Source organism: Wyeomyia smithii, chromosome 2 (assembly GCF_029784165.1).
Source record: "Wyeomyia smithii strain HCP4-BCI-WySm-NY-G18 chromosome 2, ASM2978416v1, whole genome shotgun sequence".
In the NCBI taxonomy this organism is placed as follows: Eukaryota; Metazoa; Arthropoda; class Insecta; order Diptera; family Culicidae; genus Wyeomyia; species Wyeomyia smithii.
Genome location: NC_073695.1, coordinates 28,422,227 through 28,437,502, shown reverse-complemented (window position 1 = coordinate 28,437,502; position 15,276 = coordinate 28,422,227). Strand labels below are relative to the sequence as shown.

The window sequence follows — 15,276 nt, the reverse complement described above, 5'->3', positions numbered from 1 at the left end:
AAAAAAAAAAAAAAATATATATATATATATATATATATATATATATATATATATATATATATATATATATATATATATATATATATATATATATATATATATATATATATATATATATATATATATATATATATATATATATATATATATATATATATATATATATATATATATATATATATATATATACAATAAGTAGCGTTTAGTCGGACCTAAACCCACAAATATATTTACACCGACATATTGAAACTCACACACACACACACACACACACACACACACACACACAAAGTGTGATAAATCGAAGAGGATTAATCAGTAGTTTTATCGAATGGTGAAAGACAGCAACCCGTTGTTCCTCCTGTGCATAGGGGGAATAGGGGCATAATGAGCACCCTAACTTGGTTGCTGATTTAAGCATGGAAAACGACAAAATTTTTAAAATGTCTACAGTGCAAAACTTGCATTAACTGTCTATAATTAAAGGTACACTATTCACCAGTGGTGGGCACCGCTAACTGAAAATTTAGCGACGCTAATCGCTAAGTCGCTAACCGGAAAATTTAGCTCGATAATCGCTAAACGCTAAACCCACATTAGCGGAACTTTCGCCAATCGCTAATCGCTAACTTTTTAATATGTAAATAGTCATATCGCTATATTTATTGCTCGTGTTTTGTAAGATTTGGACTACTTTGATCTGTTTTGGTTAAACAAACGAAAACAATTACTTTTTAAAGCTATTTACAGTAAGAGGTTCACGAAACGGTATTCATATTTGATTTTGTAAAAACAAGAATAACAAAATTTATTAAGCTTGCATTGAAAATAGATACTCTTAGGAATGTTTTCATAAAAATTCAATTATTATCTGAATCGAAAAAGTAGAACCAAAGTTGTCATAATTTCAAGCGCATTGCAATTCACCAAAGTTCTTGATGTGCCGAAAATTCAATCTAGACCTTGTGCTTGTTCTTCAAAATGCTCCTGTGACTTGTACGATAACTGGAACTCCATTCTAGGGTAAAAAAACTGACAAAAGTAACTTTCGCAGTAAAGTATGTTCATCTTTCGAAGCAATTTACGTACGCCATCAGCAATTCACAGTTTTTCTAAATATTTCTATTGTCGCTTCTCTTCAAAATTCAGCGAATTAGCGATTAGCGTTTCGAAGGCCAAAATCTTAGCGACGCTAACAGTTTCGCTAACCAGCTCAAAAATTAGCGAAATCGCTAAATCGCTAACTGAATTTTAGCGTCGCTAATTAGCGAATTAGCGAATTAGCGGAATGGTGCCCACCACTGCTATTCACAAATTGAAAAGTTTATCGTATAATGGTGAAAAAACACAAATTAGATTCATGCATCAAAAACAAGCAATCAGTCGATGTGTGGGGCACAATGAGCACCCCACTGAGGCATAATGAGCACCCACGGGGTATAATGAGCTGAACACTGCACTGCAGATAACTCCCTGAAAGCTGAAGGAGAAGTGTATGGAGCAGGAATAACTGACTAAAAAATTTGATACAAATACATTATTTTTTTACTCAAATACCTTTTTTAAATATTGTACCGGATACATCTTCTGCGTCCAAGGAAATAGTAAGTAACACATTTCTAAACAATTTACTTAATTCATTACAGTATCATCGTTGTTTAAAACTTTAAACGCGTTTTTCTCGAAACCATGTTTTTTCAACTGGGGGTAAATATTTCTCTGCATCTACTGAACCGATTTTGCTGAATTTTTTTTAACATGTAAAAATGGGTTATCTAACTTGTTACGTAGCCGTTTTTTGATATCTGAGTTTTTCAATGTTTTATGATTTTTTAAACAGTGATTTTTGATGAAAAAAAAACAATTTTTTTACTAAAATGGCCGCCATTTTGGCAATTTTTGGAATTTTCGAAAACGGCTACGTAACAAGATAGATAATATGTTTCTATATACTGAAAAAAAATTTCAGCCCGATCGGTCTACTAGAAGCTGAGAAAAACTTATCACCAGTTAGGTACTGATTTAGAGAGAGCATCCACGTTCCCAGCTGCCAACAGTGTAATACTCACTATATTTACATTCACGACATGGAAAATACATCTTCAAATATACCTTAATCAATAGCCAAAATAGCCAAACACTTCGCTTTACTCTAGACAGCCAAAAAAAATATGAAAATTCATGATTTTTCGACCTTCTAGAGTAGGGTCCCCCCTCAAGCAGGTATTAGACGAAGCGAATATTTGCTATTTTTGGTACGAATTTTATTTGCACAAAATAAAATCTGTACCAAAAATAGCAAATATTTGCTTCGTGTAATACCTGCTTTACAATCGTTGTTGCTCGTGACCGAGCATCTCTAACGACTGTTACGCTGCCGTTACTGCTACCGTGGTAAGTGACGGAATTGTATGCTTTTACCCTTCCCTTCACACGCTTATATAAAGAGTTCTTGTTTACCGAGCCTCGTTTCTGTTCCTGTAGGAGACTGAACCACTGCGACCATTGATAATTGATTTATTATGGTGTTACCGAACCAAGTATCAGTAATCATAATAGGAAGGTGTATTTTGCTTAAGAATTTAGCGTGACTGAAGTGTCAATGTAGGGGGAAAAGTCCTAGCAGAATCCTGCGGGTGAGTAAAGCCAGAACGGTTTGTTTGATTGCTATAACGACTTCGGCAAAGCTGTAGACAGTAATTTTGTCCCTCCAGAAAAAAATCCCGCGAAAAAAAAATTTTATCACAAAAAAAAATTAAAAATTTAATATCTCAAAAAACTCCCTTTTGCCAGATCCCAATTATTTTCTACGAAAACTGCACGCTGTAAGCTAAAAAAGGTAAGTAGTTAATTGAACTTGAAGAAATAAAAACTCAAAAAATAAATTCGTCAAAATGAACAAAAATGTGTGTATGTTTTCTGAAAGAACAAAATTACTGTTAACATTTTGCTGACGACGTTAAGCAATCAAACAAACCGTTTTGGCTTAATTTTTTGATTTTTTTTGGAGAAGTTAATTTTTTTTGATTTTTGATTTCTCCATAACTATCAATGTTTGACTAATAGTTTGCAGATTTAAAAAAAAAAAAATCTTTTGAAAAATCGAGCTTTTTGCGCTAGTTAACTATGAATTGTTTTTGCTTTTTATTTTTTCCTAGAGAAAATATTTTTTTTGTTTAAAAGTTATTTGTTTTGAAAGATAAAACTATTATCTACAACATTGTCGACGACGTCACACCGACCAAACAAACTGTTCTGGCTTTAAAAATATTTGTAATAATCGTTTGCCCATAAGAACCTCTGTGCAAAGGTTCAGCCAGATCAAAAATAGTATCCCATTTTTTGTGGAGTTGTACTTTCATAAGCCTAGACTATTTTGATGTCTCGAGAGGAAAGCTTTTCCGAAAAGTTTTATGGTTTACTGTGAGCCGAATTGCAAGGTCGATTTTGTCGATATATGTACGCAAAATTTTCACTCGTTACTTTGGAAGCGAAAAAAATCTCCTTCTTGTAATAAATTTATTGCCTAAAAAGCAATGAGATTCATCTTCACTAAAAAAGTAACACATATGTTTTGCACATGTTACTACACTTCCAGAGGCAGAGCTGCCAGGTATTTTTTTTACCGTTGTAAACCTTGTAGCATAGACAAACAGACGTGCTCCTTCGAACAAAAATCCTGAAAAATTTTCGTCCTTATTCGAAACCATGTGAGCTTATTGCATACTGACTTATTTTTGTAAAACTCTTTTTGTCTTTGCTGATGGGTGTGCACGCTTGCTTAAATCAACACAAGCGGCATTAATGATGGTTTTTGTCTTTGATAATGAATGTGTACGCTTGCTTATAGCGACGCTAGCGGCTTATTGCCCACTAAGCAAGATTTCAAAATTATTGTTATTTTTCTGGTCGATGAAATCGTCATCGAGTGGCACGTCTATTTGTTTGTGCTTGTAGTATTTTTCTCCGGCATGCATGACGGATGCAAATATTGATGCTTTCAAAGATCTCATTTGCTTGAGCCTAAGCTTTAGTTTGAACGATCGAACATTTCGTAGTTGCTCCTCCGTGATGAAGTGAAGTTGCACAAAGAACTACTACTCGGGATTAATTTACCATCTTCAATGTGCGACAATTCTATAGCTTCCGCTTTGTGAATATCGCCGGCCACGTCCTCACGGTCGGTATGGAAGGAAATAAGGAAGTGTTACAACCGTTGTTGCCAGAGACCGAGTTTACCCCTGCATCTCTAACGACTATGACGGTAAAGGAAGATACTTTTTATTACCGTGATCAGTACCGATTTTTCATACTTTTACCTTTCCCTCTACACTCCTATTTTTATAGACTCCACTTCTCTGCTTTACCGAGACTTGTTAAGTTACCCTGCAAGGAGAATTGTTCATTCAACTCTGTTCTACTTTTTTCTAGAAGTTAGCGTGAGCAGTGTTTCTAAGCGAGTGAGAAACAAAACCTTTCTCCCCCTCTCTGCTTGACAACGCTACGCTTTTCGCTTTTAGTGTTTTGCACACACGCTCTTGAAATACTTTTTATTCTTCATGCATTCCCCTGAGTAGCAGCAAGCACGCACCGACACGCAAAAACGCTTTTGTATTGCTACTCAGCGACTGTTAAAAAGTACACGAGTTCCTGCTAGCGAGTAGGAGTACTCGACTAAAATTGCTCGACTAGGGGGAGTTCTTGAAAAACTGTGCTCGAAAACGAAAATGCTTTCTCCATCTACCCGGTTTTGCTTCATGCACCGACAGCCGACAGTGGGGTGAAGAAGAAGTAAAATGTCGCATACTGGCACGTATAGGGTATTAGACTGTAAGTTTTTTACAGCAGTATTATGCAAATCGCTGCCGGAGTAGTCCGATACCCTATTTTTTGTCCCTCTGCAACCATCGTAAAGCATCTAGAAACAATTGTCTTCGGCTGTTCGTTGTCGTGAGTAGGGGAGTAGGTACACACGAGTGTGGGAGTGTGTGCATATGGTTCTCAAGAACGAATGCGAGCAATGAAGAAAGCGGAAAACAACGAGTTTGAATGAAGAATTCTCCACTGTGTGATAGCGGTTGCAACGAGAACCTCAAACGCAACCAACAACACTGAGCGTGAAGGAAGAGTCAAGCAGGGGGATGGTAGGGAACCTTAAAATAAACTCATGTGTGAAAATCCTTCTGGCAGCGAACGGTCTGATTCTACTAAGATTCGAACTCATGACCATTCGCTTGTCAAAGTGGACTCTGTAACCTAGAGGCTACGAGCTCTCCTATTGGCGATTTCAAAGACTTCGCCTGCTTCTTAAAATCACATCACGATCTGTAAATTAGATCTGCGTTAGATAGGCTGACCAGATTTTCTCGGGATAAAAACGGGACAAATGGATTCAAAAAACGGGACACATGATAAGATTGATTTGTGAAAATTTTTACTAACCAAAGAATGCAAACAATTATTCATTGCTTTGATGTACCTACCCAATCCTGTACGACACTTAGCGTTGGAAAAAAAATTAGTGTAGAAGAGTGTGATTTTAACATCCTGAAATTTGTCACATGGATCATCGGGATTTTGACTAAAAATTATCATGATCTCAAGTTTCTATCGCGACTTTTTCGTCCGTTCACGGTAGGAGATGTCCTTTCCAGTGGTGCGATGCTGGCCCGAAATGTACTCAGTAATATCAAAACAATCCTGGCTGCTTGGGAACCTTTTTTCCATTTAGGAAAATCTCAATGCAAAGCTTTATTTAACAATTTTTCATGGAGTATCCGAAAATGGTACAAAATGGCAAAAAGACGGGACGGTCACAAATATTTGAAAAAAAACGGGATTGTCCTGTTCAAAACGGTACGTCTGGTCAGCCTAGCGTTAGAGCAAACACAAATATTTGCTTTCTTGCAAGCGGATGCAAGCCATGTTGAAAATTCGCACTAATCACGGACTTAAAGATCCGCATGCTATAATTTTCTTCTTCTTCTAGAATTGTTTCTCTCTTACCTTCGATTGGCTAGATCCGCCTGCACATAGAGTGGATTCGACACTAGTAGAAGAGGCTCGGACGGCACACGTCCACTAGAAAATCTATCATTGAAGAGAGCATTGAAAATCAGAGCAGAGGATATTCCGGACGATGGTAACGTAGAGCAACAATGGACAACCATCAAGAACGCCTTCATCGCGATCAGCGAGAATAATCACAGATGGAACCTGGCCGAAGAGAGAAGAGCGGAGGCAAGTAAAAGCCGCGACTCCCTGGCTGTTGAAGGGGAGAGAGTCGCAGCAAACGGCGATATCCGCCTCCTCGCGATATCCGTATCTCGCGACATCGGAGTGAAGCTAGGATGAATCTAAGGATGTCTGTGAAAAACGCGACTAGACAACTACTTACCGACCCCACTGACCATTTGAAACGCTGGTTTGAGCACTTCGAATAACTTCTTCGAGTTTCGACAGCCGACTAGTCATCAACATCTCGGTAGGATCCGCCAACTTCGTTGCTTCTTCATTGCAGAAGATCGAAGCTACTAACCGTTATACAAAATCCCACAAAGCTCCCGGGGTCGATCGTATGTCAAAAGAGATGCTCAAAGCTGACCCTATGCTATCCGCAAAAAAAATCAACTATTTTGCAATATCTGAGACATCGCGACAATTCCGGCCGACTGGATGCAAGGAGTCTTAGTGATGGTCTTGGACAACCGATTCCTGTGGTAGGTATATACAACTGGTGTGTGGGTCGGCCACACACTTCGAAGGAGCGGAAACTAAATTTACAAGCAAACGTTGGACTCCAGCAGGGTATCGCAGCAGAGGCAGATCCAGAGACTTCAAAGAAATCCATTGGAATTTGACCCAGGTCAACCCATTGGGCACAGGTCAAGGCTAAAGTGAGTAGCCGTCGAGGATGGAATTCTTTCGAGTCGGCTGAGCTTTTGCAATGAATCCCAGCAAAGCTGCTCGCAATGTAGTATTTATTTTTCATTTTCAAGCGGTAAACAGTGTGGTGTGGTAAGATGAGCCGATTTGAAAGGTCAGAGGAAAGAAGAAAAAACAGTTAAGTAAGCCGGTAAAAAAACTTACGTTTCCAATTAAACATTTGAGCTTAGAGCGTTACAGGAGAGTTTCTGCATATGTGTGCGAAAAGGGAACTGACTTTCTAACACACGCATATCGGTTCTTAATTGCATTTTCCTCTGCAGAAACACATAGGCGTGCAACATTTAATGCGACAAAATTGCAAAATTTGAAGTGATGACCTTTTTGCGGGACAAAGCAACTGGAAAAATTCTGGTTATGAAAAATCTGGAAGATTCGAAATCAAATCTGCCTCTATGTTTACATTCTCAAAAACTTGGATACCTGGCAACACGGGCTGTGAGTATATTATTCAAAATGAGGTCTTGAAGAAAAAAAAATGCTGGTACAGGCAACAGCAAATTTGGAAGAGTACTAAGAGCAGCGCTTGCTTTACCAAGCCGAGTCGAAGACGAGCATCAAGCAAACGGTGTTTGATACTCGTAGGTATTGGCATGCAATTATTTGTATGGCATTTGAGAATCTATCACTTTTTATTATTTTACCAAATCGTTTAGAGAGAGTCATAGAATGGTGTGACGTATTACAAGGGACTTGGTTAAAAATCATGAAAAGAATGAATGATTCAATTAAACCAATGTTATATTATTATTTTTTACCTATTTTTCAATAAACCATCGCTCCCATAACTAACATGTTATACAAAGACAAATCGGATTCCACCGATGACGGTGCGGTGCCTTTCCTACCGAACGGGTTGACATTTTTCCAGCGAATCGAGAACGGCAAAAGGCACACACAGAGAAAAGCGACAGTTCAAGTGGTCGATGTCGTGCCTTTTGACATGTGCATGTGCCATGCACGAAGGAAACGGCAAACATGCATTCGCCACTACAACGTTCGTTATGCACGTGATGTTTCATCGACCAATCAACAGTGTAAATGTACCATGGTGAGAACTGGTGGAAGCGTGCGCGGGTGGACGCGAATGAGGCGGTACACGGTGGAAGGGTCCTAATGAGTGACCATTACGGGCAATTAAAGTGGTATGGTGTGACGGGAAGTGTGTGTACTATGGATTAGGAAATATTGTTTCATGACTCAATTGAGTTAATTTTTTGTGATCGAATCTATCAAAGCCATTAGTGCACAGAAACTGAGAAATGAAAATTAAAAGTCGGACGTACTTTTGTTTTCCTACTCTGCTTTGTAGCTACAATATTTAAATGCTGTTGACAAACAACCAACACAACTCAGTTCAACATTGGATTTTCTGCCCAATTATTTTTATTGAAATCGTATTTACAGAAAAAATACATGTTGCATATGGTTAAAATACGATACACACGGGTATCGAAAAAACATACATCTCTCATTAAATACCAAAAATCCCACGCTTAAGGTTGCACGCATTTATTGTTCAGATTAATTCGCAGTATTCAATCCTAGCAACTACCGCTAACAAACACAATTCAAGCTGTGCGAGTAGCACACACACACGCACACATACGTCGATAATGCTATTTGTTCCATATGCCAATTATGGTACACAATCCTCCCAGCTTGCCAGAGCATTCCCTTATCGCCAGGCGCGCCACACGAGTGATGTGGCAAGGTGCAAATGAATCGACCTATAAAAATCGTTCAGCTTTTGGTCCATTTCCGGCTGTAATTAACCGGAATCGAAACTCTACTTTTTCTGTTCCTGGCGTGGCGTCAACGTGACGGGAATATGTTTTTCGCACATCAGTCTATAGCTCGAGCCCAAAAAAAAAAAAATGAATGCATTTACGCATAAGCTCACCGCTTGAATCCTCTCATTCGAGTTTCGGTAATGTTGTGGCGAGGGGGTCGAGAAGAAGCGCGCTTTCTTCCTGATAAAATTCAATCCAATTCAATTGATGATGGAGGAATTAAATAGTGTAATTTAAAGCTTACTTGTTCAGCAAAGTTATGTCTGACTTTTACAGGGGAGAATGTAGGTCTGGGAGTGACATTAATAATAAAAAAGAAAATTTAAATCACTCAACAAGTGATAATTTAATTAAAGCAAACGAAAATGAAATAGGATGGACACAAAAAAAATCAACCGACGATTCGATGACAATCGAAGCTTGAGGAGCGTTTTTCCGATACGGTATCCTGATGGTGAAGGACGATAGCTCCGTATGCAGCCATGCATCGACTGCTAGAGTTTTACAATCTGTAAACGGTAACGGTGTGACGGAAGAAGTCCGGATAAAAAAAAAGTTGTCCGGCTGGTAGATATTGCAAAAGTTGCAATGAGTAATTATAGGAGTATTTTTTTTCCAACAGAGTTTGCATCTGCTGCTGGATGAGACATGTGTCATGTGTCGAGGATGCAATGTGACACAGTTTTGAAGTGATTGGATTTAGATTAAGAACTGTTGGCTGGTATACGGAAATAAATTTCGCTTTTAGTTTGTCAACGCCCAGAAAGAAATTTAGATTGAGAAAGAGTAAAGAGTAAAGAGTAAAGAGTAAAGAGTAAAGAGTGAAGAGTAAAGAGTAAAGAGTAAAGAGTAAAGAGTAAAGAGTAAAGAGTAAAGAGTAAAGAGTAAAGAGTAAAGAGTAAAGAGTAAAGAGTAAAGAGTAAAGAGTAAAGAGTAAAGAGTAAAGAGTAAAGAGTAAAGAGTAAAGAGTAAAGAGTAAAGAGTAAAGAGTAAAGAGTAAAGAGTAAAGAGTAAAGAGTAAAGAGTAAAGAGTAAAGAGTAAAGAGTAAAGAGTAAAGAGTAAAGAGTAAAGAGTAAAGAGTAAAGAGTAAAGAGTAAAGAGTAAAGAGTAAAGAGTAAAGAGTAAAGAGTAAAGAGTAAAGAGTAAAGAGTAAAGAGTAAAGAGTAAAGAGTAAAGAGTAAAGAGTAAAGAGTAAAGAGTAAAGAGTAAAGAGTAAAGAGTAAAGAGTAAAGAGTAAAGAGTAAAGAGTAAAGAGTAAAGAGTAAAGAGTAAAGAGTAAAGAGTAAAGAGTAAAGAGTAAAGAGTAAAGAGTAAAGAGTAAAGAGTAAAGAGTAAAGAGTAAAGAGTAGAGAGTAAAGAGTAAAGAGTAAAGAGTAAAGAGTAAAGAGTAGAGAGTAAAGAGTAAAGATTAATGATAAAACAATCATTTATCTCGTAATAAATTATCGTTTACAGTGGAATGCCTAAACGAAAAATTTTCAATGATTGTAAAACATTTAACTCAAAGCTTCATCACCTTGCCATCAATAAACGATAAAGTTTTTGAAGTGGCGGTAAACAGAACGTCGGCGCGCTTTCGTCGCCAGCTCGAATGTGCATTTCCCCATTTTCAACTTTCTCGTTCGATTGCTAGGCTATAGGACGTATTAGTTCTCCAAATCTATACTCCATCCTCTACTCACGTGAGCATCGAACTTCACGACGGTAAACTTTTCCGCCCCATTTGCCGTCGATAGATGCCATTCCCCCTTTCCGTTTTCCTAACCAGATCTCGGTGAACCAGGAAAAACTTTCCATATGAAATCCAAATCATTGCTATTAGTATCAATTTGTATCCACTTAATTTTAGGCTCTTTTGGCATTCCCGTTTCTCCTTGCCTCGCGTGTGTTACCTACCGTTCTTCGGCTCGATTGCCAAATTGTTCTTTCGTTGAGCTGTTTATCGAATTTTCCGTTGGAAATACCAAAATCATATAGCAAAGGCGTTCCTGCAAAACCTTTAGCTTGAATTGCCCGCCGGTTTTAGCTATCTTTACCGGAGAGCAAGGAGTCAAACTTCAAATCCATGCAGACTTTGGCAGAGGATTTGTGACTATGGGAAATAGATCCCGCACCCGTAGTTGGTGGATTAGAGCATCGTCACAGTCAACTGACGACGTTGGCGTCGTCGTCGTTGTCATCATCGTTCGTACACCTATTTTCAAGGGGGTATGGAAATCCCGGCTTTTGGCTGAGAATCGGTTTGATTTTGTGCTGATATCCAATTTGTGCCGATCGAAGAGGAAGACAATTTTGCGGTAGAAACTATCCCGTGTGTAATCCTGGTGTTGAATATTTTTTTTTGATTTTTTCCCCCGCTGCCATCACAAAACCAATGTTGTGTATGGGACTTCGCTGTAGCACACTGGAAGTTTTCATGTAAGCAACGTAAAGGTAGGCTCAGCAGTTTGTCACGATGAGGGATTTTCGGAATGGATTGCGTAGAAACGGAAACTTCTTAATCGCTAGTTTGTGTGGCCTCCCTCACACAAGCTGCGGGATTGGTTTAGCGGCTTTGATTACCGACCGGAGGATTACGAGGTTTGGATCTTGCCAAGAGCGTATTAATATTAATTCTAAATAATAAGGAAACGAAAATTGACTAATGAAAATACGTCCCAGAAAAAATTATCGAAATTTTCACCGAACGCAAATCACATCGAATAGAGGTCAGTCGTATGCACTTCTACTCGGCTGCCTGGTCCAGGATGTAAAGTGATTTAGTGAAGGCTCTGTACTACGTAAGAGTTTTGTACGAGAAAAGAACCCCCCTCCCGGGAACTGTCACAGATTGGCTGCTGTGGAGATGTCAATGGGAGCAGCGGAGAAAAATCCGACAAAGTAGCTTAAAATGATGAACGGTCGTTACACAATGTTTTGGCGCAAAAGAAGAAACATTATTTTTTCCGTCTCCTCTCCTTGCAAGGAGAAACAAGATAGTCACCAGTGAAAAGTTACCCGTTGTGGCTGGAGACGAGATTTCAGGGTAGAATGTCAGGCAAGCGATGGAGAAAAAATGAGTGTTTCATGATAAATGAGCTCTGAATTTGGGCTAAACTTACGACGGGTAGGCATGCATGTTCAACATGGACTACGGGGCGGCCAAAGGAGGGAGGAGATTTGCTCAGTGAAAATGTAGCGAATTGAAGATTTATGACATTATGCAACAGATATCCTTATAATCGTTGGCACTTGATCTCGTCATCGTCATCTTTGCGTGATGCGGAGCTCATTCTTCAACATCGACATTTTCTTTTCGTTTGCAGGTGAAGTTTATATTTGTGATAGAGGCATGGTTTTCCTCCAGGGTAATGGATTTATTTAGCATATTTCTCGCTGTATGGAGCTAACTTAACATATGCAAATCTGAGCACTGCATTTTGCAGCCCCCGATGCTGGCTGGAAGGTGGTGTCAAAGTATTCATCAATCTTGTTGCTGACGACAGTCAAACTCTTACCATAAAAGAGATTTATTTCGTGTACGTGTTAGTAATCCTGGGATGGAAGCAACATTTTCAAGAAAAAGTTCTTCAATTCCATCCGGGAATATTTACATAATAAAGTAGGACGGTAAAACTTAATCAGCGGTTGAGCGTTTTTTTTTTCTTTCGCCGAACCTGCACACTACAGCTTCATAATCTGCGTCCTTAGTGGTGTAAGGCATACTTTAAGTTATTTTACTAACCACTCATTCAGTAGCATTTTATTATTGATAATTTTTTCCTCTTTTCTCTTTGAATTTTTTTCTACAGAGTCGGTGCAAGTAGATGCACTTCTTTGGAGCCTGCCAGTGAGAGAGCACTTCCGACGCGGAAACTGCCCGCCGGAAGAGGATGGTGAAAGCAAGTTTTTGCTGTGCACCGTAATAACCACTTTCCGACGTCTGGGCAATGACGTCACAGGCCGTCTACTGTCTTAGCCTTCAGATACGTAAGTGATATTTCACGGCTTGATTCATAGCGATGGGTAACGCTGTGCGATTATTGCATACAGTTTTTCTCTCCAGTGGGGTGTTTTTGTAACTGTGTTCTTTAGACGATTTTTTTAAAATGTTTCCCAAAACGTAACAAAAAAGTAGTATCGAGTAGTATTTTACTCAATCAAAACGGGTTCTTCACAGTGCGCAAAAACTGCTTGAAAAAATAACACGCTCGTAATTACCGGGTGGAAACGAATTAGTTCCGCCAATATTTCTTGCCAGGTAAAGATCTAAAGATAGGCAAAGTTACGAAAAAGTAGTCTGCCCCTAACCACTCACTCTCCACGCAAATGATTTACAGCAAATTTATGAATGATTTTCAGGAAGTCTTTGCCACACAAAACGAATTTTTGGAGGGGCATGGGAAAACAAATACCGACCTTTCGTAACCATGAATCCGCTCTTCCTAGGTCGCTTGGCTGGGCAATCCTCGTGCCAGCAGGGGGAGGGAGGTAAATGTGAATTAGATTTACCGCTTTATAGCACCACTCTGCCGTAAGACCAGAAATCGGTTACACCTCAGAGACTGGGACTGGCACCGAGGTCCTTAGGCAAATGGGGTCGAACGGCCAGTGGTTATGGCCTAGTGGCGTATACGTGGCGTAGTTGAACACCGGTCCAGCAGTGCGATGATGTATGATGCATGACAGGAAGCAATTTATAAAACTGAGTTTGTGCTCTCTTATGTTTAGCATGAAGTTGTTACTGTGGAATAGCGGCGGGAAGGAAGGCGGAATGTCGCCGTTTCGGAATAAAATCCAATTAGATTGAATGTTTATTTATTTTAAAGCAGAACAGAGTTTTAGTCAATTTTTAAGTTTATTTTTCAACGTCAATACCGTGAGCATACTACGCTGGACCCATTTTGAAGCATTTAAGAAAAATTCAAGATCATGATTTCAAGTTTAACTCAAATTGACCAAAAGAGTTTAGAAGAATATATTAAACAAAACGTTCAGAACTCAGTCTAGAATATCTGATAAATATTGCTGAATGAAGAAAAAAAAAGGAATGAATTAAAGACAGAAATGGACAAAATCTAGCCGAAAGAGGGTTAAAAAACAGAAGTAACCAAAAAAGCGGTAGAAGTTGTTTAAAAGTGGACAACATTAAGCTAAAATTGATTTGCAAATAATCTCAAAAAATCTCAAGAAATCTCAAAAATCTCAAAAAAAAAGTCCGTCCCAGTTCCATTTTTACCAAAATTGAGTTAATAAAGTTAGATCCACTTAATACTTGGTCGCAGTTTTCTTTTTACTATGGCGCCTCTAGTGAAGGTTGCGAGGAACCAATGACAGCGCAGTGATGAGGAATGTTTGTTTACATAGTGTTGAAAGCTTTCTCAAATTCGAGTCAGTGGATCAAAAGGTTTCGACGATGAACGTGAAAGACGTGAAAAATTTTGCACACTCTTGTTGAAAATCCGACGTGGTCGAGTGTAAAAAGTTGAAGAGGTTGTTTATAAGACACGACCGCAGAGGTAACGTAGAATACGACAATAAGTCTTTTTGCATGTGTTTGTGTGTGTGTGTGTGTGTGTTTGTATGTGTGTTTGTGCGTGTTTCTCTAATTGAAACTGCCGATGGACAATAACTGACGTTTGACCGAAACACGATTGATAAAACTGAATCAACTGCGAGGCAGTGTAGGAAGTAGTCAAGTTTTTACGCCAAGCTATGCGACCAATCTGCGAGAAAAGTACATGTTTATTCGCATAAACTGGCGTAGCGGTTTTTCTGGATCAATTACCACGGGCCGACTCGTATAATCCATGGGGCCTCTTTTCAAACATCAATCTTCATAAAATTGACAGACTATTTTGTTGAAATTGTATCTCAATATAATGCATTGGGTTAAAATAACAAAAACGCGTTTTTCTCGCAATGATGGTGTTGGTTGTTACGTCAACTATGTAAACAGGGGCAGTGCAGGCCATCACATTTTCAAGTGCGAATAACAGTGCTCAATGAACTGTTTGGGTGTATTCTATTCTTTACTTCTTTTCTTGCTATGTGTATCTCACTGATTTATTACATTCGGCTACCCGAGAAAAAGTTACTCACCAGCAATTCGACTCACAGCAGAACGAAGCGAATGAGGCGAACGAATCTAACGAAGCAAACTAATCTAACGAAGCGAACGAAGCGTCGAAAAAGATCAATGATGTTTATAAAAGTCATTGGGGATAGAAACCGTTAGTTCTGGTGAGAATAGATGCGTACAAGAACCAAACACACGCCGCCGCATAGGATGGACAAGTGAATTCTCTGTTAATCGGATAGGGTGTTCGATACATCTGAGAAGGGATGTGTTTTTGTCAGATTAATTTTTGCAGGATATAGTTTAAGGAATTAGTTCAGATGTTCGCACGTATCTATTGAGACACGGTGCTCCCACAGACCGTTATTATAAAAAAAATGCACCAAAGAATCTGAGTACACCATTCGATTCGTTATGACGTCCAGAATGTCTGGTCAAAATTTCAAAATCATCGTACGGTACATTTTTGAGTAATGCCC

General features: G+C 38.8%; 1 protein-coding gene across 4 annotated transcripts in view; it reads left to right on the top strand.

The window, feature by feature from the left end:
• Positions 1 to 15,276, top strand: part of LOC129722356 (calmodulin-binding transcription activator 1) — a 511,905-nt gene that overhangs the window by 46,836 nt on the left and 449,793 nt on the right. For all 4 annotated transcript variants that reach the window (XM_055675739.1, XM_055675738.1, XM_055675736.1 and 1 more), the window contains exon 3: positions 12,531 to 12,708. In XM_055675739.1, the coding sequence (XP_055531714.1) occupies positions 12,669 to 12,708 (40 nt within the window). In that variant the 5' untranslated portion in view covers positions 12,531 to 12,668. The remainder of the gene's footprint in view (positions 1 to 12,530; positions 12,709 to 15,276) is intronic.